The sequence below is a fragment of the Gracilinanus agilis genome, chromosome 6 (assembly GCF_016433145.1).
Source record: "Gracilinanus agilis isolate LMUSP501 chromosome 6, AgileGrace, whole genome shotgun sequence".
NCBI lineage: Eukaryota > Metazoa > Chordata > Mammalia > Didelphimorphia > Didelphidae > Gracilinanus > Gracilinanus agilis.
The window spans coordinates 116,571,986-116,595,762 of NC_058135.1; the positions used below are offsets into that span (position 1 = coordinate 116,571,986).

At 33.0% G+C, this 23,777-nt stretch overlaps 1 protein-coding gene across 1 annotated transcript in view; it reads right to left on the reverse strand.

Moving 5' to 3' along the window:
- Nucleotides 1–7,086: 7,086 nt before the first annotated feature.
- The window catches only part of RBM46 (RNA binding motif protein 46), an 83,933-nt gene continuing 67,242 nt past the window's right edge, over nt 7,087–23,777 (reverse strand). Inside the window, exon 5 of the mRNA XM_044681247.1 lies at nt 7,087–7,286. Coding sequence (XP_044537182.1) covers nt 7,087–7,286 — 200 coding nt within the window. The remainder of the gene's footprint in view (nt 7,287–23,777) is intronic.

Here is a 23,777-nt window from a genome sequence, read left to right on the forward strand (position 1 = left end):
GGATGATGAGGAATATAGCGAATTCTGTAGGAAGTCAGGTTTGCATTCAACAACTCAATTAACACACACTTATTAAGCACCTTCTATGTTCAAGGTATTACATTAGGCCCTGACAAAATGGCAAGTAGGAGATGTGAGGGAAAGAATTAGGATTAAGGGAATTTTGCTGATAACAGAACAAGGGGTCCAAAGGGCACAGAAGGAGCAGAAGGGATAAAGGGATCCACAAGTATTTATTATATGCCTGACGTGTGGCATGTACAGTACTGGATGCTAAGAATACAAAGACAAAAGTGAAACAAGGAAATAGGGTTTGTATGGGGGTAAAGGCCTAGGTGAATGGAGTTGACCACAGAGTAGTAGGAGGGGTATCATAAGATAGTCTCTTTGAATCATAGGGATTGGAGAGGGAGAAGGGTGTTTTCTAGCTAAGGGAGTGAGTAAAACAACAATTATTTGGGATTACCTTCATTTTCCATCAGTGGCTCTACTTTGTTTAATTCCACCATCATGTATTGCCCAGGATAAGCTCATCCCCTGAAATTTCATCATCATGCAGGTTGACTCATCTTTTTTTTTTCTTGCTGTACTTTTTCTAATTGCATGTAAAAACAATTTTTTAACATTTATTTTTTTTATTTTGAGTTCCAAATACTCTTCCTTATTTTTTCACTTCCCTCTCATGGAGAAAACAAGTAATTTGATATGTTATGAATCTGAATATGCAAAATATATTTCCAAATTAGTCATGTTGTAAAGAAAATCTAGATTAAAAAACAAGAAGAAAAACAAAGTTTTAAAAAAGTATGCTTTTTCCTGCATACTATCAATTCTTTTTCTGGAAGTGGATAGCAGTCTTCATCAAAAGTTCTTCAGAATTGTCTTAAATAACTAATGCTAAGAATTGATAAGTCATTCACAATTGTATTGTTACTGTGTGATATATTTTCTTGATTATGCTCTCTTCACTTTGCATTTTATAGAAGTCTTTCCAGGCTTTTCTGAAGCATCCTGCTAGCCATTTCTTAAAGCACAATAGCATTCCATTACAATTATATACTACAATCTGTTCAGCCATTCTCCCATTGATGGGCATCCCCTCATTGTCCAATTTGTTGCCACTACAAAAAGAGCTGTTACAAACATTTCTGTACATAAAGGTCCTTTTTCTTTTTTTGCTGGGGGAAGGTGAGGGTGGAATCTCTTTGGGACACAAACCTAGTAGTGGTGCTGTGGGATCAAAGGCTATATACACAGTTTTAGAGCTCTTTCAGGCATAGTTCCAAATTGTTGTCCAGAATAGTTGGATCAGTTAACAATTATATTAATGGTGCATTAGCAACCCAGTTTTCTCATATTCCTTCCAGCATTTGTCATTCTCCTTTTCTGTCACATCAATCTGCTAGGTATGAGGTTATTTTAATTTGCATTTCTCCATCTATAATGACTTAAAGCCTTTTTCTTCATGATGATAGTTTTGATTTCTTCTGAAAGTTGCCTGTTCATTTTCTTTGACTATCAGTTGGGGAAAGACTTTTATAAATTTAACTCAGTTCTTTATATAGACTGACTCATGTTTGAGACTCAACACCTCAGCACTTCAGCTGGCCTCTCCCTTCTGATCATAAGGCTGGAGGAAGGAGCAAGAAACTCTTTCCAAAGTCTTCCTTTTATGAGGTGGCTCAGTAGAGTGCTGGCCCTGGAGTCAAGAAGATGCATCTTGCTAAATGCAAATCTGAACTTGGACATACCTTTTAGCTGTGTGTCCCTAAGTAAGTCACTTCACCCTGTTTGCCTCAAGTTTCCTCATTTGGAAACTGAATTGGAGAAGGAAATGGCAACCTGCTCCAGTATCTTAGCCAAGAAAACCCCAAAGGGAGTCCTGAAGTATATGAAACCAATGGAATTACTGAAGAACAGAACTTGCCAGAAAATGCTTCATTTTCTATCTGCGGCACTGCTCTGGTTTCTCCATGAACACCATGCCCCTGCACCATATAGCTTCTGCTACATACTACTCCCTTTTCAGTTTCCTTTTCTTTCATCTTCCCATTAGATTATAAGTTCTTTCTCTTATTTGTATTACCAGCACATAACATGGTGCCTGGCACATAGTCAGTGCTTCACTATTCACTATTGATTACCACCCTCACATCCTGTGATGATGGAGGGTAGTATCAAGCTATCCCACCTCAAATATCAGGGAAGAAGGGGTTAAGTAAACAAAGAAATTGGGTTGATTTATGAGTAAGTAAATACTTAGTGGTAAGTCCTAAAGTGCCTGGATGAATCCATATCCAGGGCTAATTCTTTATTTCATACCCAAATGACAAGCAACAACGAACATGCAGAAAACATTCTGTAAATGGATCACATAGTTGACTCCTGGTCAGCCTTCTTTTCTGAGAATCTAGTCTTGGACAAGATTCTGGTGTTGAGTCCTAGAGGCAGTCTGAAGTGACAGAGGGCTGTCATTGTTGCTCATCTCAAAAGGATTTGGTAAATCAGGGTGGAGCAGACAGTTCCTCCGCATGAAGTATTATGTTCCTGGATAAAGAGTGAATGAAAAACATCTAAGATCTAGAGTTGAAAGGATCATGGATTTAGAGAAAAAGAGACCTCAAGGATTCATCTCCCTTATTTAACAGCTGAGGAAATTGAGGTTCAGGTCAAGTAAAACATAGTCAGTACTGGGATAGAAACAAGTGAAATTGGTGGAAAATTTTCAGTCTCCTGGATAAAGGTTTCATACCTAAAGCGTACAGAGAACTTTGTCAAATTTATAAGAGCTATGCCCCAATAGAGAAATGGGGGAAAAAAGATGTGGCTAGCTTTCAGACTAAGAAATCAAAGCCATGTATAGGTATACAAAAAAGTGCTCTAAGTCACTAACTTATTGGAGAAATGCAAACCAAAACAATTGAGGGATCATCTCACACCCATCAGATTGGCTAAAATGACAATAGAACAAAATGAGAAATGTCGAAAAATGGGGACACTAGTACACTGTTGGTGGAACTGTGAGTTGATCCAAGTATTCTGGAAAGCAACCTGGAATTATGGAATATGCCTGCCTCTCTCTCTATATATATATATGTATATATATATATAAAATACACACACACCACACATATGTATGCACATACTTACAATCTCATATATATGTACATATATGTAAAACGAATATATTTTGCTGGATAATGCCTTCTGTCGTGTGGCGACATGAGGGAGGGCCAAGAATTTGAAAACAAATTCTATTAGTAATAAAATGAATTTATGAATAAAAGCAGCAACAGTGTGCATACTTTTGAAGGTCACAGAAAGGCAAAAATGACAATCTGAATGGAACCAGCCTCTCCTAGTCTTCTACTTACCTTTGCTAAAACTTGAATATCTGTGGATGAGTCAGATGCAGGTGCAGAGGGAATTCAATGAATCCAACCCATCATTCCCTCAACATCTTTAGATATTACATCCTTTTTCAGATTGCTCTCCCACTAAATTTCATTGTCTCTCTCTCTACTTTCCTGCTGCCTACAAATATGATTGACTCCATCCTCTAAAAACAGCTCCTGTTATTGTCCTGTATCTCTATTGGTTGGCTTTCTTAGAGATACAGCCCAAATTCCACCTTCTTCTAATCCTCCCTTTCCCCAAATTCTACCACTAACACCAGTAGTATATTTCTTTTGGGATTATCTTCCTTAATACTATAAAAAATTTTTTGGATTTTTATTCCAATTCAGCTCCTTGAAGGGTAGGGACCATGTTTCTGCCTCTGTCCCTCCAACACTCAGATGGTATAAGCACTTAATACTATTATCTCCAACTTACCTTCTTTTCTCTTGTTCATCAATGTCCTTCTTAAATTATAATGCCCAGAATTAAATGGAATGGTCAAATTAAGTTTGACCATGTTAGAGCACAGTAAGACTACCAACTCTGGACTCTTGGAAGCAATGTAGCTTGGGATTATTTTGAAAATTTTTGATGCCATTTTGTAAATCAACTCATATTGAGATTATAGTACACCAAGATCCTGGTCTTTTTCAAACCATTACTTCCTGTGCCTACCTAAGTCTTATACATGTGACTTTGATGTTTTTAAAATCCAATTAAGAGTTTATATTTATCTCACTTGTTTAATGTTGTGTTCCAAACTGTCAAACTCTGCTATTTCAAGCATTAACTCAAAGGAGTAAAAAATGGATTTTCCATAAGGACATGAATAGATAGAAAAAATGAAGATATGAAATAAATGAAAATAAAAGCTCAAGAGAAAAAAACTGGAAGAATAAATAGTCTAGACTTGGGAGAGGGGGCAGGTAATTAGTAAATTAGTAAATCTTACCCAAGAAATGGGACCCTTGAAAACTAGAATAAGCCAAACATAAATTAGTGATTGGAAAATGAGAACTGTTCAAACAAAACAGGGGGGAAAAGATATCTGATACTAAAAACCACTGACCCAGAAACAGATAAAGGAGTTGAATTAAGAATCATAAGATTACTTGAAAAATGTGATTTTTATGGGTGTGGACATAATATTTCTAGAAATTGTAAATGTTAACTGCCCAAATTTAGTAGAAGTCTAAAAATCTGAATAGCTCCTGAAAGAAATCCCCCCCCAAAAGAATTCTTAGGAACATGTTGGTCAAAATCTAGAATTTCCACATTAAAGAAAAAGCACTATAAGCACACAGAAAGAAGTTCAAATACCAAGATACCATATCATGATCACTTTAGATTGGTAATTGCTGCTAAAATCAAGAGGAGATGCAATAATTAAAAAAAAGATAGATTGTTAAGTGATGCTACAAAACTGAGAATATAATTCTACAGGAGATAAACATCTTTAGTGGGATAGAGGACTTTTAAGTACCTCTGAAGAAAAGACCAAGACTGAGGAGGCATCTGAAATACAAACAAAAAAAAATTCAAAAACAAAAACTTAGAAAGGCAAACCTGAGCAATTGCAAGGAACTGCAGGATGATATGTTTATAACATTTAAATAGGGAAAGAAAAAAAGTGATCCATTAGGCCCATTTTAACTTCAGAGCATACTGAGAAAGTTAAAATAAGAACAGGAGGTACTGGGAATGGAATGGTTCTGTTCCAAAGGTTTGAAGAGAGGAAAGAGAAAAAGGAATGTATGAGAAGAAGGAAGACTGAGGCAGAACTAGCTATTTCTTATAACTATATAAACATCAAGGAAAAGGGTAGGGAGAATAGGCATCAGATGACTCATCTGAAAGAGGAAGCTTAGCACTAGTAATGCTCTAAGAAGGTCTTTCAAATATTTCTTAAGAAAACAGATAAGCTTGGCTGTTTTGAAAGAAAAGTGTGTGATTTATTATAAAGCAAATGGAATGAAATTGAGATTCACAGTTTGAAGTCCTCAGTGTTCTGTTGTATATACTGAAATGCTTTTTTGAGGACAAAAGGATGTAAGTTCAGAATTATAAAAAGAAAAAAGTCATTCAAAACAGTTTAACAAATTAAGCACAGCTAGTGTCTGTTAGCTTAGTCTGTTTCTTTTAGCTTGGGATTTTTTATTTGCTTCTTCATTAGCCAGTGATCAAAAAGTATTAATCAATATGACAAAAAAAAAAAAAATAAAATAAAAATTCTAAGCCAATTTCACCAGAGTGGCTCTTCATGAAAGGAAATGACAGGTTTTAAATTCCAAAGGGGAATCTCTTAAGTGATGGTCCCTGGGAGAAAAAAAAAACCTACTAAGGCTAGATAAAAACCAGGGACAGATTTTATATTTAGACTGTACAGTATTTAAGAATTATCCTTTAATACATATGGAATATTTTTACTGACTATATTAATGAAAACTATTTGAGTTCAGATATTGAGTTGAAAGTCATGAACAATCTCAAGTTTGGGTTAAAAGAGTTGAAGAAGTCCACTTTCCAAAATGTTAGATAATTATGCCATAATATAGTGCTATGAAAATGAAGTGCTCCCATCTGCCTTACTTCAACAAAGTCTTCAGAAATCATGATGAAGTTGGGATAGGGAGAGAAGGAAGGTGATCAGTCAATGAATAAAGGCCCAAGCACAAAACTATTTTTATTTGCTTCTAAAAAAGATGTTTACTGCAGCTGTGCTTTTGTGCAACATCAACAAATTCTTACACAAAATGTCTGATTCAATGATTTTATGTATGCATAGACTGTGATTTCCTTTGCAAGAGTTCCCTAATGTTCTCAAGAGCAGAAATGGTAAAGAAATGTGAAAGTGAAGTAAATGGGAGCTATAAATAATTTTGAACAATCTAGAAAAATTAAAACAGCAGACACATGTTAAAGACAGCACAAATTTAATGTCAAAGTGTTTGAATTCAAGTACAGAAATTAAACAACACATGATTTCAACATTAAAAAACCATAACACTTATTCCAACTACTATACACTGAATATCACAAACTCAAATGAAATAACTAGAGCAACTCAATAAATTAACAGCAAAAATTATGATAATTTCTATAACAAGTATTTATTAACTAAAATACTTATAATGATTTTCAAGGACCACAATAGTAAATTGTTTTTTTTTATTTATTACTAAATAAAATTTACTTCTTAATCTTTTTTCCTCATCATTCTCTGGCCACATAATGGTTAGATGCTTCTGGTTAAATAACTGTTTTAATCTCCAACACTGTAAGTGATCCTTGGTAAACTAAATCTAATGTAACTAATGTCTGCATGTGTTACAATATTAAAGATATGCTGGTCAGCAAAGAATTATTTGAAAAACATTTAACATAAACCACTGGGTTCTACTGCCCACTCTTAGATCAGGAATTGGCAATACTTAAAAATCCAAAAATTTATAAAGAATATTAGCGTACTGAACCCTAATTCAAGGGAAACCACTGAATAACTTTTTAAACTTATTGCTGACAAGTTCAATAAACATATGCATGTTCATCTGTATCAAAGGTTACTATACTGAAATAAACATTTTTCCTTTCAAAACCAAATGTGCAAACCCGATCTAAAAATAAAACAGTATTTTAATCTGTAAGCTTTACAAATAAATTTTTACATTAATGTTTACAACATTTTCTTCAGAAGAATGAGGCCTGATTGGAGATATATAGTCGTTGTCCAACATGGCTGCCATTAGCAAGCGATATTGTTGGTGATAAGGGATAGCTTGGATAAGAATAAGGCCTTGACGTATAAGGAAGCACGCTGGGTGTCCCAGAAGAGAGGGTAGCACTAACAGGGGAAATACTATTTACTGAGCTGCGACGAAAATTGTAGTCTGTAAATAAATACATGAACAGTTACTTTGCATATCTTTATGGATACAAATTTAATTCAAAGAGACAAAGCATTGAAACACTAATCACATTTTAACATAATGTTCTAACACTCAAAATCTTGATGTTATTAGTAAAGATTGTTTCAGCCTGCACAACACTGCAAATCTTGATAGTTTGTTTTTTTTATCAGATAGTATTATTTTGCCCTTAATTGACACAATTCTCCAGAGATTTTTATGGGGGGGAAACCTTTTTTTTTTTGTCATTAGTTTTAGTTTGTGTCTTTTTGTATTTAGGAAAAGAAAACCTCTGATTTTTCTTGCTCCACAGTGAAGCTTCATTTGAATTAGATTTGGAACTGAAGGTAAGGTGTATAGTGTCTTAGAGAAAAAGCTAAAAAGGCCAATTCATTTTTACTTGTTTTATGAATTATGGTTAAGACTTAACTAGCAGGACTCATCTCCCTGGACTACAGAAATATTTGGTGTTTACAAACAAAGTAATTACCAATATTTCATGTTTAAATACTACTATAAACCTTTTATACAACTCTTAACTCACCAATTTAAAGTTGTAGTACTATTTAGTCACATAAACACTTTAAACTAATCACCTCTTAAAATAAACTTCAGTCAACCATAATCAACTTATAGTATAGAAAAATATCAAAATGTTGAAGCAAAATGTTTAAAATACGATTATATTTGCAAAATTATTATTCCACAATATACACATCTTATTTCCAGTAATTTTCCTGCATCATTAATTGTAATTTAATACATATCAAAGACCAAATTTGAAAATCCTGAACTTTCCAAAAACTCAACTATGCTCTTCAGTGTAGGATAAGCCTAAAAGGATTTGAAGTAGGCTACAAAAAGTATTATTTCCAAAACGTATGATGTTATCTAGGAATGGAAGAAAAGGACAAATTAGGTCATTTAATGCACAGGTAAGGTTTGCACTGAATTATTTTCCTATTACTATAAAGTGAGGCACCTAAAATTTTTATAAGCATTAACTTAATGTGGCCAATGAGACAATGTTTAGCCAACAGGAATGAGATCGACATCAGGAGAATAAGCTCAAGCAACATCAGAAAGGACCTAGTTAAGAAAAAAAAAATGCCAAAATTAAAAATTGGTTATAAAGCATTTGATTTTAGAATTATAAAGAGTTTATCTTCATTGTGAATATTTTATTTCATGCATATATATTACATCATTAACATAAAAATTGAAATGATTTAATCTAAAATAAGAAATAGATTTATAACATCAAGTTCAATATCCTTTCAGTTAGGTTTATATTTAATGAAGGATTTTTCTTTTCCTTTTCCCAGATGGGATACCTCTAGAAACCAAAGTGGAAAAAGTATTCCTTTTATACTTGGCTTTAAAAAGTCCTTCATGAAAAGTTGGTTACATTATGAATTATATTAAGTAAAACTAGGTACACAAACAAACACTATAGTACATGAAGTGACTGTAAAAGTAATTTTTAAAAAATCTCATCACATCAACAGTATTGTTAATACAAATTGGTAGAAAAGTTATGAAATTACCTCCTAATTAGTTTTGGATGATCTATCTTTTATAGTGCATCTAAAAATTCTAATATTTATTATTATAATCTATTCTTTTATCAGTCAGGTTACTGACAGAAATATCCTTTTAAATTCCTATGAGATCCTGAAGAACAAATCTTTTATGCCAAAAAAAAAGCTATATTTCTGTTTTAAGAGAGTATTAACTATAAAACATGGAAAGAGAAATAATTCCTATGGTGAACAAAGGATTTAGAGCTGAAATATCTCCAGGCCCCAATTTCATATGTAAAATTAAAATAAGTGGACTATATAACTTCTAGAGTTCTATTTCACAATTAAACCCATGATATTTGGTGCTATCTTTCTTTGAATGAGATCTAATGAGAATGGACAAAAACAAATCTTTCCTCAGAACTTTACAAATCAGCAGAAAGTCCATGAAAAAGTATAGGCATTTTAAAAAAGTTTTATAAGAAATTTAAGGATTCAATAAAAAATTATTGTATAACAAACAGTATGTGCCAGACCAGGTATTATATGGATAAAAAAGTCAACAATAACAAAAATAACTGTCCTCCCTCAAGTTTACATCCTAATGGAACAAAGCTAGATCCATTTTGAGGGGGAAAAACACTATGATGATTAGAAAATACTCTTTAAAATATCCAGACTTCAGTCAGGAGAGAAATGTGAATTCATTTACTATTTATTGGGTACATCAAATTTTTGTAGTCTCAAAGCTTACTTCTCATGTTTGAATTCAAGAAAAAAAACAACACCAAAGCCTCTGAAATTCCTGCAAGCCTCATTAACACATAAATGAGTTAAAAGTCTTCACATATACTAACTATGGCTCCCTTTTTATTCACTCTACATTCTTGTTACTTAATTCAACTGCTAAGTTCTCTTTTCCTCTACACACACAACTTTCAACTCTTATTTTTTACATTCCATAATATTCCATTGTTAAATGTAACTTAGTTAACTGGAATATTTGACAAACCAGGGCCTATATTCCCTCAAAAGAGATTTTAAGAGATAGACAAGGACCTTAATGATCATCTGATTTCAACCCATTCATTTTATGAGAACTCTTATAGAGAGAGAAAAAACTTGCCCAGAGTCACAGCAAGCAATATAAATCCTTTAGTAAAATGGTGGGTTATAACAACAAATTATTATCTAGTAGCTCCATAATACCATTGATAACTTCCTTAAAATATCTGAAATTAATAGAGCTACCATAATTAAATTAAATAGCCAATTTAAAAAATCAAAACACAGTCTTTGTCATTACTAGCTCTAATAATTGGGTTTCTTATAAATGAAAATAATTCTTCCTGGTCTCAAATGGCAACTTGGGAATAGTAATATTTCTAATATCTTTAGTAATGTAGCCTGGACAAAAAATCCACTGAGTTTAATCTTGAGTATATCATGTTTAGCAGCCTTCCTAATTTTGATGTATTTTTAAAACTGCTAAATCAATGATTGTCAATGAGTTCCCTGCATAATCTTCCTCAAATAAAGTGACCTAAAATAACACTCATTTATACTTTTTTCTCCTCTCCCTATATGGGCAATCTTTTCATTAGCCTAGCAGAATTTTTTTTTTCATTGACTGTCTTTTCTTTTGTACCTATAGCATATATTTTCCCCCTAGACTATCAAACAGTCTCTTAAAGGATGTTTTCTATTTCTTGTGGATTATCTGCTTTCTAAATTATTTCTTTAGATTTTACCTAATGGCCTTATTTTGCTTTGTTCTCTTTTCTACAGTTCAGTAATCATTTTTTGTCTTGTTTTGTAATAGTTCTCTCTCCCATTAGAATGGTGACTTTACATTGCAGGGAACACAGCTTTAACATTATTTCGATTTATAAGAACAGAAACATGGTATTAAAATATAAGTACAAAAATATTTTCCCAAACCAAATGTGAATTATTTTTAGTGATCTATGCTATCTGTTCCCTTCTACCAGCATAATCTAGATTTTACTGTAATTTAGTATAAAGTAATAATTATTCAGAATTACATATTACAAATATTAAAATAATAAGTGGTCCATAACCTATAAAAGTTAGTTAATTCATTCTCAGGTATATCATATGAATTTACACACATAATTTTGAGTCACTGTATTTACTAGCATATCTTCACTCCCTCCAATATTCTCTTGTTTTCACTCCAATTTTAAGAAGAAATTTTAAGATTTTTTCCCCTACAATTTATTACCTCCCTAACATTTTATCATAAATGGTAGACTTAAAGAAACTCCTGTTTGTTTTTCCTGATGATAGCACAGCAGTTCCCATGTCTCCATAAACACTATAAAATATTTCTTTTGAAATTTCCTTCCAAAAATTAATGTATATTTTTCAAATCTTCTATTAACTTTTAGTACATGTAGTAGTCTTTAAAATGTTACTTCTTCTGGGATGTGGAAAAACAAAATAATGTGTTACTTGTAATCACTATCCTTTGAAATTGTGATTTAGATTATCAAGTTACTATTAAAGAATCAACCATTTTTTTAAAGTCTTAGAATCAGAATGTTTTATTTTCAAACTCCAAAGTTTTTTTTCCAATTTTTAAAAAAAAGGTTTCCTGTGGAATTCTTTAAAAATGGCTTGATTTTAAGTTCTAAGATTTCATTTTTGTTTATCAATTCAAATTAGAATAGTCTGAATCAAAATATTTTTTCAAAAACCAAGGCTGAATGATACATAACAATTGTCATATAAAGGTTCAGCATTTTTTCCATTTTGTTTCAAAAGATAAAATTCTGTTTTATTGATCAAGATAATACTTTAATGAGATGGGGAATGTGCATGAATAAAAACACAAATTCAGTGGAAAGAACCTTTCAGCTATTGAAATAAATGCTATTCACATAAATTGCAAGAGGAGCAGTATTTATGTATATAAACATAATATATATTACTACTAGGATTGATTATTGAAGGAGTAATGTCACTTAAAAAACTCATGATCTTTTTTTGTTTTTAAAATCTAAGCAATCAATGAGGTGTTTAATGGAAGTAATAAATAAGGTATATCTTTTCAGAGGCCACTAAAAGCCATTAAAACTAAGCTCCATTCTGGTATTCATAATCACTGCTCTGCCCCACAAGTTTAACTCAAAATATGCAGAAAAATCACATTTTGGAATTTATTGCTGATTTTCTTATCATTTCAGGTTTTTTCTCTTCTCATGTAAAAGGGAAGTTATATGAAAAGGTGTAAGGGATAGCTCTGATACTTAAGGCATCTGTCAGATACTTTCAGCTCTTTACAATAAAATTGTCATAATCCATTTTTTGTGCACTGAAATTGCGAAGATAGCTGTAAAACAAATTCTAATAATTTAAAATTACCTTAAAGACATTAACAACTGTAGTTTAATAACAAGTCAACTTTTATGATAAAAGGAAAACATAATTTGATATCATTTACTTAATTTCATTTGATAGTTTTTTTAATATTTATTTTCATGATATGATACCAACTTTTAAAAAATACGTCATGTAAAATATTTCTTCAGCAAAAGAACAAAATATTCCTAGGGTATATATCTTACCTCTTAATTTATTTTCTCCAAATTCTCCTACACAGGTCCAGGCTGAAGAGATTGTGTTCCCTGTCTGTAAGCAGGGAGACAGAAAAGAATTGAATCTTTAGGATGATGTTATCCCTAACCTGGAAGTGTATGGAACCCTGGCAGCTTCAGATTTAAAAAAAATTAAATCACTTGAGCAGCAAATAGGAAATTAATTGGAAAGAAACAAGTTACAAACAGTTATACTTTCTGAAGGACTACAGAGATTGACTGCAGAAGAAAGTGATGTTTGAATCTGCCAAAGAGAATTATGAGGCAATAAATTAGCAGAAAAGAATTCAACTTTTCTCTTTAACTTTCCTATGCAGGTCCAAATAACAGGTCTTTTCAAGAACTATGCCCCTGCTAATAAAGCAAAGAAAGAATAAAAACATTTAAAGAAATTACTAGCTTCAGAATTCTCCTACTTGCAAACATCAAAAGATATTACTGTGGCAAATTTGAAATATGTAAATAGAATAATGCATAGCTGGATTATATGATCAAATACCATTCTGTCCTGTTTGTAAAGGAATTAAAGACTGCCTGAGTATTCAATACTCCTGGCAATAAAAGATACTCTGCCTTAAATACTTAAGTTCTGCCTATATAAGACCTAATTAAACCAGAAACAATACTATGCCATAAAGGACAGCTGCTTAAAGGTTTTCTCTTCGTGTCCAAGAAAATCCCTGGTTTATATTGTTCTTCCAATCAATTCTGCTAAGATTTTATACTAGGTTTAGAAGTTTGATGATCAATACAAGACTCAAATTTTTATATATTCTTTATAAAGAATAGAACTAGTAAAGAATATAATTTTTATTTCCTCATGAGATCTTCATTTTTATTAGGTAAATATACCTATTAAGAATTCACAGATATAACAGTAGAATGAAAATGCACATATAGACAGTGATATAAGAAACCAAAAAGAACTACTCACTGACCATGAAATAGAGGTAGCTAAGAGAAAGAAAACTAAAAGAAAATGATAAAGATCTTCAATCTTATGACCACAACAATTTGGCTAGTGGCAACAGCATCATAAAACAAAAGATTAAATGGAGATTCTCCCAAAGAAGCACTAAATAGAAATGGTGATAATATATAGAAAGAGAACTTTTTCTCTCCTTTTAATGTTTACAGTAGTTAACACTTGGACACTTCTTTTATTAATCCATAATTTGAATTGATTCATCTTTAATATAAAATCAAAGAAATAAGATGGCAAAAAAATTTGAAATTATTTAAACCTGTGACTGCCAAAATTCCAGTATTGATTAAAAGACTGACAATGTTTCATGTAAGGTTTTTAACTGGAGGGGTAAAAACAGTATGATTCTATCGATAGCTGCATTATTTTCTCAAACATTTTAATAAATGAAATTTTGAAAAATGACTTCAGAAATGATATATTTTGTTAAGATATGATGCAAAGAAAAACTGGAAGTAGAACAACTATTTTCAGCAAAATGCTCCTACTGCTAGATTTATTCATGGGAATTAACAGTGGAAAAGGGCATAATCAGAATAGGATGAACTCAAACTTATAGACTGAAGTAAAGACCTTTTAATGTTCTGACTGATGTCTTATAAAATTCACAATTTTAGTATCACATTTCTATTCTAATATTTTTAGGAATTGGAGCCCAAATTCATGTAATAATGATCCATTTTTACCAGTGTTAATTATATGGATGCAGGTCATGGAATTTTATAGCCTATGAAAAATTTTAAATGAGAGGGCATTGGAAACATCAAGTAGGTGTAGGTAGGCTGAAACAAATAATAAAAATTGAATTATGAAGAAATGAAGTGAAGAATATCATCAAAGAAATGAATTAATGAAAAATAATCTGGACTGGACTTGTGGAGCTAGCACACTGGCCATGCCAACAAAAAGTGAGAAAGGCCCCCAGAATGGTGAATGAGATTGCCTAATACAAAATTACGGAAGGTCTTGGAGAAGAATCATACAGAACAACAAGAAATGGATAGACTATGATTCATATCATTTAAGGAAGTAACCTCCCACCATATCAATGAGATCACAGATCCATTTAAGTATTTGAACTAAAAAAGTAATAAACTAAATGAAAACCTCAGCCTTTCATTAATTTTCAAAAAAAAACCTTTATAATAGAGGAAATTCTGCATGACCTTGTTTAAAACTGAAACTCATAGAATAAGTGTTTTACAGAAGAATGAAGGATAGAACTAACCAAAAATGAAGATGAAATGTTACTCCGACTCTTATGCAAAGCTGTCACATTGTTATTTTCTCTTTTGAAGACAGAAAATAACTGAATGTGCAGGATTGTAATGCACCCCCAAATGAGGAAAATAGCAATATCCTGAAGTTTCAGTTTTTTTTCTGTCTCCATCAATATACTGGAAAAAATGTCATCTCCTCAGTCTAGACCTGTGTAGGAGAATGAAGGAGAAATAAAATGCTATTATAATCTAATTTAAAGTTCTCAATATGTAAAATGTACTACTTGAAGTTATACTAAAATATTTATTAAAATGTTGTAGATGGTAATAAAATGTTTCTTTCATATTAAATATCTGTAGACTATATGTGTTAAATTTAAATAGCGTATGACTCAAATTTAAAATACTGTACTTAGGGTACACATAAAAAAAAGTGTTACTTTCTGATAGCTAAGTAATCAAAAGAAATGAAGTTTTCAGAAGACTTGCATAATATCAATATCATGAAAGATTGTTCCATATTATTAAGAAAAACAAAAAATTAAAACGCCTCTCAAGTTTTACCTCACAATTTTCTCTGTGAATTCATCAATTTGGAAGCTCCACGGGATGCTTACAAATTACAACTCATCCACACCAATCTGGTGTGACTCCTATCCATGTTTTCCCATACATCTGTCACAAAGGGATATCTTAAATACTCTGGACCTTCCTTTTTTTTTTCAAATACTGTGAAGACATCAGTGTAGTACTTGGGTTCCTCACCTGTTACCCTTCATTCATGTCACATGCCCAGACCCCATCTTTTTCGTAGGTTTCCCTGATGACAACTCTTTTACTCCAATTATTTTTTAAACTTATGTTGAGGTCTACTCACACAAGGAACCTCTTTATTGTTCTCTATGTGATATCATTTTTAATTTTTTAGAAACTGTATTATGTATACAATGACTCACAACTAAATCACACTAATAAAAATGTGGTACTAAAAAAGCCTTTGCTTCTACAATTATAGGATTACTTTTAAAGGAGTTTTATAATTTTCTGAAGGCAATTTCCTCCCCTTTTATTCTATTTAATTCTATACCCAACTCATCCATTATACTGTCCCAGATATGCAAACTAATGGTCAAATGCTACAAATGAAGTTTAAAAAGGTATAGTGACTGTAGAAAGAATCACTAAAACACTATTGGTGGAACCACAATTATTTTAATGTGAGATAATGCTAAACGTTCATACCCTTTAACCCAGTAATATTACTATTAGGGAAATTCCCCCAAAGAAGTCAAGGACAGGAAATGAACCCATAAATAGCAACATATTGTGACAGGGCTTTTTATGAAGGAGAAAAAATTAGGGGAAAGGGGAAGTATACACTGATTGGTGGGAAGCAGCTGAACAAGTTGTGACACTGGAATATAATGAAATATTATTGCCATATTAAGGCAGCTAAAATAAGCAGAAGCCAGAGTACTGGTTTTTTAATTAGGAAGAATCATCATCATGAGCTCAAATCCAGTCTCAGACATTTAATAGCTGTATGACCCTGAACAAATCACTTAAGCCTGCTTGCCTCAGCTCTTCAACTATGAAATAAGCTAGAGAAGGAAATGGCAAATTTCTCCAGTATCTTTGCTGAGAAACTTCCAAATGAGAACACAAAAACTTGGAAATGACTAAACAACAACAAAATGCCACATAAATGATGAAAATGAAAGATTCAGAGAAACTTGGAAAAATTTTTATGAACTGATGCAAAGCACAGTAAATAGAACTCAATAGGATAATATGCACCCTTTGTCCAATATTCTATACAATCCTGTCAGCCCAACAACTTTTCTTGTTCCATCAAGGGATTTTTGCGCTAATTTGCTATCTGTTCTGCTGCCATTACTTTGTTTCTAACAAGGAACCATAACTTTCTTATCAGTCTGTTAGATTCTACATCCTCAGACCCTTGGAAATTAATCCTCTAATTTCTAGAACTCCAGTCCTGAGGATGAGCCATGACTAAGTGCAAATTTATCTATTACCCAGGAAGTCACAGCCCACTTTCCTTTCTGATCCAGTCATCCACCCATGCCAGCCTTTCATATATTCTGTCACACATGTACTTACTACCAATTCATCCTCCCTTCATTTTCCATTTCTCATTTCAGGCAACCATATAAAATTAGCACAATCAAATATTGCCACTGCTTCTGCAAAGAACATGTCAAATGACTAAATATTAAAGTGATCCCCAGCCTAGAAATTCCTTCCTTAAGCACCACTGTCCCTACATATGCCGTTTCCTTCCCGTTTAGAATATAAACTCCTTGGGTGTAGGCCCCTTCTCATTTATTTATTTGCAATCCCAGAACTTAACACAATTAAAATCACAGAGCCAACATTTTAAAATGCCTTTCCATCCATACATGCATATGATCATGTAAATGAAAAAGCAAAAGGCCATTTAATAACTCTGACTAATTGTAATGATCAGTCTTGGTCCTCAGAAATCAATTATGAAACTTGCCTTCATCTAAGTAGGGGTAAGAAGCTATGGATGTAAAGTATGATAGACACTATATGATATATTCACTGTATGCTAGAATTAAAATATTTTTTTCTGTTTCAAGACAGATGTCAATAGTCAGGGACAATTAAGAAAAATTGTTTTGTGTAAAAACAAAGAACATCAATAAAACTTTTAAAAATTGTACCTGGGATATTATATTCTTAATTTTCAATATTGTTAATAATTTGACCTAAGTTCAGAAAGTAAAGGGGAAAAAAACACTGCAATAAACTGAGGTCAAGTCATTTAATTGCACTAAGCCTCAGTTTTCTCCTCTGTTAAAGTGCTAACAGTGTTTGAAACTACCTAAATCTTACAATGTTGTGATGAAAAAAAATACTCTAAAACTTTTAGCATTACAGAAATGTCTAACTACTTAAAACTCCTCTGAATTGGCCTCTCTCTATGATACTCATATGGATCAGCAATCACAACTATTTGGAAGTTCCCTCCTAATAATAACCAACTATGAGGTTGGTAAGGAGGTTGTGGAGATGACTAAAGAGTAAGGAGTAAAGGGAAGCACAGCTGGAGTTTATAATTTTTAATTATCTAGAGGCCATAGTATTTCAAGTTTTTCTGCTATACAGCAATACTAATAGAATAGTGGTATTAGAAAGATGGGTCTTTGCTTTCACAGGAAACTTGCTGATATAAAGGGTGTGGTAGTGAAGAATGCAGCATACTTCAAATCTCTTGTTCATATCAGGCCCCAAGTGGTCCTTTTGAGTTATCCGCCCCAGATAACTGGAATGATTAATTTCTATAATGTGTCTATCCAAATGCATCTGGAAGTAAACATTCTACATCCACTCCATCTCTCCTAACAAGTCAAACTCCTTTGAATGATTCTCTTTCAGGAGATTCTGCAATGTTCTAGGGCTTAATATAATCAGCTGCCAACAAGAACATCTGGGGGTATTCACCATCCATAGAGAATGCCTCTTAATTGGAAGGTTGCATAATAGAGAATACTTCTGGCAGAAAGACAATAAAGAAGGCTATTTCTATTGCCTTATGCCTTATCTTAACCTTGAATGACTCTGATATGAGGGTTGGCCTGTAAGGCAGCATTTTACTCTACTTGCTTTTAATATCCCACAAAAAAAAGTAGAATGACATCTATATCTTGTCTTTCAGTTAGTTGAGAGATGTGAAAAATGTGGTTCCTAAAAATGGGGATTATAGGTTCCTTCATCCTTTTTAGGTTTCCACTAACTCTTTTCCCTCTGCCTTTATAGTCATCTCTTAAAGAGTTGCTCAACATAACAACAGTTCACATTTACATAGCAGTTTTAGATTTATGAAGAACCTTTCTCAAAAGGAATAGGTAGTATGAGTTATTATTCCAAATAAGGAAAATTAAACTTCAAGAGGGGTGATAATCTGGCTACTAAGTGGAAAAACTAAAACTCTAACCTAGGTCTGGCTCATAACCAGTGCCCTTTTCAATATACCATACAATATAAGCCTCCCATGAACATAGCTGACTACTAACACCACTAATAAATCCACAGGCTCATCTTTCCTCCAATAACAAAAGAAATCCTTCTCTCAAAAAAGTTATTAGGTACTTACTCTGTGTTAGTTATCATAATGGTTATGTACAACAAACAGTGCAATTCTATGTAGGATTAGGGCAAAATAAAATGTAAATTATGGACCATGCTTTTAAGAAGTTTGTATTATAACTGAGGGAAAAAATTCAGAGTAAAAAATTTTGAGGGGAAATGATGAGAAAATAAACATAAGACAGTAAATAATAAACTGTCAAACTATGGGGTTCTTATTCTAAATGCTATACAATTTTCAAAAAATTAATAGAGCAATATCAGCTAACAAAATCCTGGATGGCTTGAGTCTTGAGGCATATCTTAAAGAACAGATGGAGGAGGAGAGGTAAGGGTGAAAATCTTTTCAGGAAAAAGTTACAAGTATTAATTAACAAAAGAGAAAGGATGAGAATAGGCACAGTATATGTGGATGACAGTAACAAGACCTGAAAATAGAGTATGTATTGAGTAGTGTTGGGCAAAAACATAGGATAAAATGGAGTTTTCATTTTTTCATTTTTCATTCAGATTTCATTTTCATTTCATCATTCATTTTCACATTTCATTTTCATTCTGATTTCAGAGGTCTTTGAATGCCAGGTTAAGGACCTTATACTTGACCTCCTGGGTAGGTTTTTCAACAAGGGAATGATATAATGAAATCAGTGTTCTAGGACAATAATTTCAGAATCTAAGAAAGCATATGTGTGGAGAAGGATTACAGGCAGGAAGACGAGTTAAGAATAGGGTAGCAGAAACTACCACACCAATGCAATGATCAACAATTTGGAAATAGGTCTTTATCAATGGCACATGTTAAAACCAGAGGAAATGTGCATCGGCCAGGGGTGGGTGGAGGGCGAGGGGTGAAGGGGAAAATAGGAGCATGAATCATGTAACCATGTTAACTTTACTAAAAAATGAATATTAATAAATGTTTTAAAAAGAACTTAGGAAAAAATGACAGTGAAAAGAATTATAAACCTTGGTAAATTAATATAAATGGGGTAGCACTGTAAGAATAATGGAGTAATTTAGGTATATGGTAGTAATTGAGGGTGGAGGTTAATAGGGTTAGAGAAAAAAGAATGAAGTAAAACATTATAAAGGGAAAGAAAATATGATAATTTAGTCACAAAGTATATGAGGAATAATGAAAATAGAGAATAGCTCCAAGGATTTGGGTCTAGGAGACTGGGAGAAGAGTAATGCCCAAAACTGTTAAGGTTATGAAAAATTTAGTCTCTGAATAAGTTTTTGAGCAAGGGGAAGATGATTAGTTGTATGTATACTCGTCTTCAAAGAGTAATGGTGTTTGTCTTATAGACAGTTTAAGGAGAGAACTAGAACTTGGATAAAAGGCTTAGATGAGAAATATAAAAATAAATATAAAAATAAACATTCAAGTCTAAAATGGTCAGATTTATTTGGACTATATAGGACTGACTCCATTTATCATTACTCAATTCAATTCTTTAAATATTTAAGAGCTTAAGGCCACCACATTGTACTAGGTACTCGAGGGGGAGGGCAGGGGCACACAGGAGGAGGTATTTTGATCATTTTTGGATATAACATGCTAATGGTCAGAAAAGACAGGTATGTGATGACTGACTGAGCTATTATTAAACAATGTTCTACTCTGTGCACAACTAAATTTTCAGTGAAACTATTAAAGGATGCTCCTTTCTCCAAAAGCTCATTTTAAAAAGGAAAACATTTTTATAAACAATGGTAGAATGTTTGTTATACAGTCTATTTCTAAAATAAGCATAATTCTTGACTGCAAATTAAATTTATGTATTGAGAATATCTTCAAAAATATACTTTGGTTTTCTACTCATGTCTTTCATATTATTATTGTTCAGAATCAACATACTTTTCAATGCCCTTAAGGGTTTTTTTTTAAAACCCTTACTTTTCTTCCTAGAATCAATACTGTTTATTGGTTCCAAGGGAGAAGAGTAGGAAGGGCGAGGCAATGGGAATTAAATGACTTGCCCAGGGTCACAGAGCTAGGAAGTATCTGAGGCCAAATTCAAACCCAGAATTTCCCACCTCTGGTCCTGACTCTCAATCCACTGAGCCACCTAGCTGTGCCCCCTTAAGAATAAAAGAATATTTGTATCCAACTAACACATTGCTCAGGCTTCTGAAGTCCCTTTGTTCTTTCCTAATTCAATTTTCAGGTTAATACTGCGTCATCTCTTCTCCATCTCTTCTCCTACTCACTCTTCAACACTTCATGGCTACATATGATTCTTAATTATTGACATTCTTCTCTGACCTCAGTCCAACTCTGACCAATGTCTCTGGTCTGTACCTCCCACTTCTTTCCTCTCGGTGGTTCTCTTCTGTTTCCTCAATCTTCCTTGGTCAGTACACTGAGTTCAATTTTTTTTAATCCTTACCTTCCATAAAGGCTAGGAATGAAAGTTAAGTGGCAAACTTGCCCAGGGTCACACACCTAGGAAGTGTCTGAGGCCAGATTTGAACTGTTATAAGGAAATAAGGAAAGAGCAAGAATAGGAGTTGCTGGAAAAGCAGACGCAGGAAGGTTCCAGTGACAGGGCTTCTTCTAAGAGACAGTTGAAGCAGTAGTTTAAGTGTGTCTTTTCTCCTTGGGTAGACCTTGTGAGATTGGCTATTCTACCTCTCCTGTAGCTGTCCTTCTGATGCAACTACTTGTTCCTATGTATCCTGCTGCTGACTGAGAGATGTTCCAGTAAAGCTGCTTGAGACACCTAAAGCCATCTGTCAGTGAGAACCTTTCCCTTGAGCCCTGTTCCTGCTTAACTTCCATCACATCTGTCACCATCTAAGGGGGGGTTGGGGTTAGTGAAGTGTATTTATTGTAGGAACTGGGACTTTTAGGTAGAGAAGTAAATGACAGTGCAGATATCATCTCTCTGAAGATAACAACTAGATTTGGTGGGGAGGTTTATTTATATTCTTTAGATAGACCATCCCAATTCCCTTCCCTTCCTTCTCTTACCCTTAAATAAACCTTTTTTAATAGCATTTGGTATCCTGTAAACTTTATCCTGTTGGCCTTCCCAAACCCTGTAATACTTCTGATACTGGTCCTGAACAATCATTCATTGACTTACTAAAATCCCAAAACTGCCAGGTATCATCTAGATACTTAATTAAGAACACAGGACCTTCTGTCTCTGGGACTGACTTTTAATCTACTGAGCCACCTATAGCTGCCCCCTAGAGTTCAGTTTTTACAGCTTTCCTTGGTTCATGGCATTCCTTCCTTTTGGTAAGCAAACCAAATAAACACAAAGTTTCTTAATTAAATTTTGTGTCTTTGGTTATATTTTGTTTTCCTCATGGATATTAAATGAGTATTCTAATGCTGGTTACTTCAAAGCATCATCAATCTAGAGGTGGAAGACATCTAAGAATCCAATTACTTCAACTTCTTCTTTTAGAGGAGGCTTGAGGACCACTAGAGTTAAACAACTTTGGCCAAGAGTACATAAGGACTAAGGGTCAAGAGACAGGGTTTACAGGCAGACTCTCTGAACCCATCCACAGCCCATGATGCTTCCACTGTATGAGTTTGGATTTTCTAAGAGCTAACATATTTTGCCACATTTCACTTCTTATATACCAACATTCCAAAGAAAATCTCTAATATAGTTTGGATACCTGTTCATGAATCTGCTAGTTGCAGGTTCAATGTATAGATGCTATCTAAATTATTACAAATATAATCCAAATAGGGATTCCTAAGTCCACGGAACAGTTGCATACCAAACTATCTGGCTATGAAGTAAGTATATTCAGCAATCCATTTCAATTATGATTGTCCATTTCAATCATCAAGTTCAACCCTTTCTTTTTACAAATGAGAAAACTGAGGCTCAGAGGTCAAGTGACTTCCTCAAGCTTGTCAGTAACCAAGATAGGCCTAGAATCCTCTTAACCAGATTCCAACTTTATTCTAATACATTTCCTGCCAATTAAAAATAGGCAAAGTAGTTATCAAGTGCAAGAATCTTTTTTTCCTTGCTATATTAACATAAAAAAACAATGAACTTAACAGGAGAGCAATATATCTGAAAACTTATCAAAAGCACAAGACGAAGTTCTCTTCTCCCCTAGTATGAAAAAAACCAAAACATTTTACATGTAAAATCTCAAAGACAGCACAAGATAGAGAATATGGAAGATCAAAGAACCACACATGCTATTCCAAAGATTCAGAATTCTCTCAGCCCCTTTATTAATTTTTAATTATTAAATTCCAAAATGAGTCTCATTGTAAGGAATATTCAATTTTCAATTAACTGTATTAATTAGAAATTTTATAATTTGGTAATCTGAAACAGAATCTAGAAATATGCAAAATTAGCCTTGGAATACCTTTATGTACTTACATTTGAATATGGGTGCATCTGATGGTCTGAAAATTCACAAACTTAAACAAAATAATGATGGCATACTGTAAAGGTTTAATCCAGAGTGGAATGGAAAATTTTGTTTTCCCCATAAAGTTTGTTCCCTAATCAATGCTAGAGAGAGGAAGAATCATTTCCCATAATGATGTAACATATAAACTGAAATAGAATTTAAGGTTTCTGTCATACTTAAATCACAACTTCCTTATGGGTAGGGAGGGTGATAAACACTTGACTCAATGACATTTCTAGTACTAGGTTGCAATGGAGTATTCACAGCTTCTACTGGAGTTTAGGCTATATCTGGTCAAAGTATAAATAGGCAGCAGTAATATCACAAAGGAAGTTAAATAAAAGAGGCTGATAATGTCATTGGTTTCTTGAAAGTATGATTTGCTACCAGTAACTAAAGATGGTTGCTGTAAATTAATATATTTCCAATATAATCTGACTCTTCAAAGAGCCAGAAAATTGAAGGGATGCCACTATACTTTATTGTTAAGATTTCTGATGTATAAGTAAAATGGCGACTTTTATAAGTCTATGAAAACAATGTCATAATCCTAGTTTCACTTTAGCTACCTGACATTTTTATAG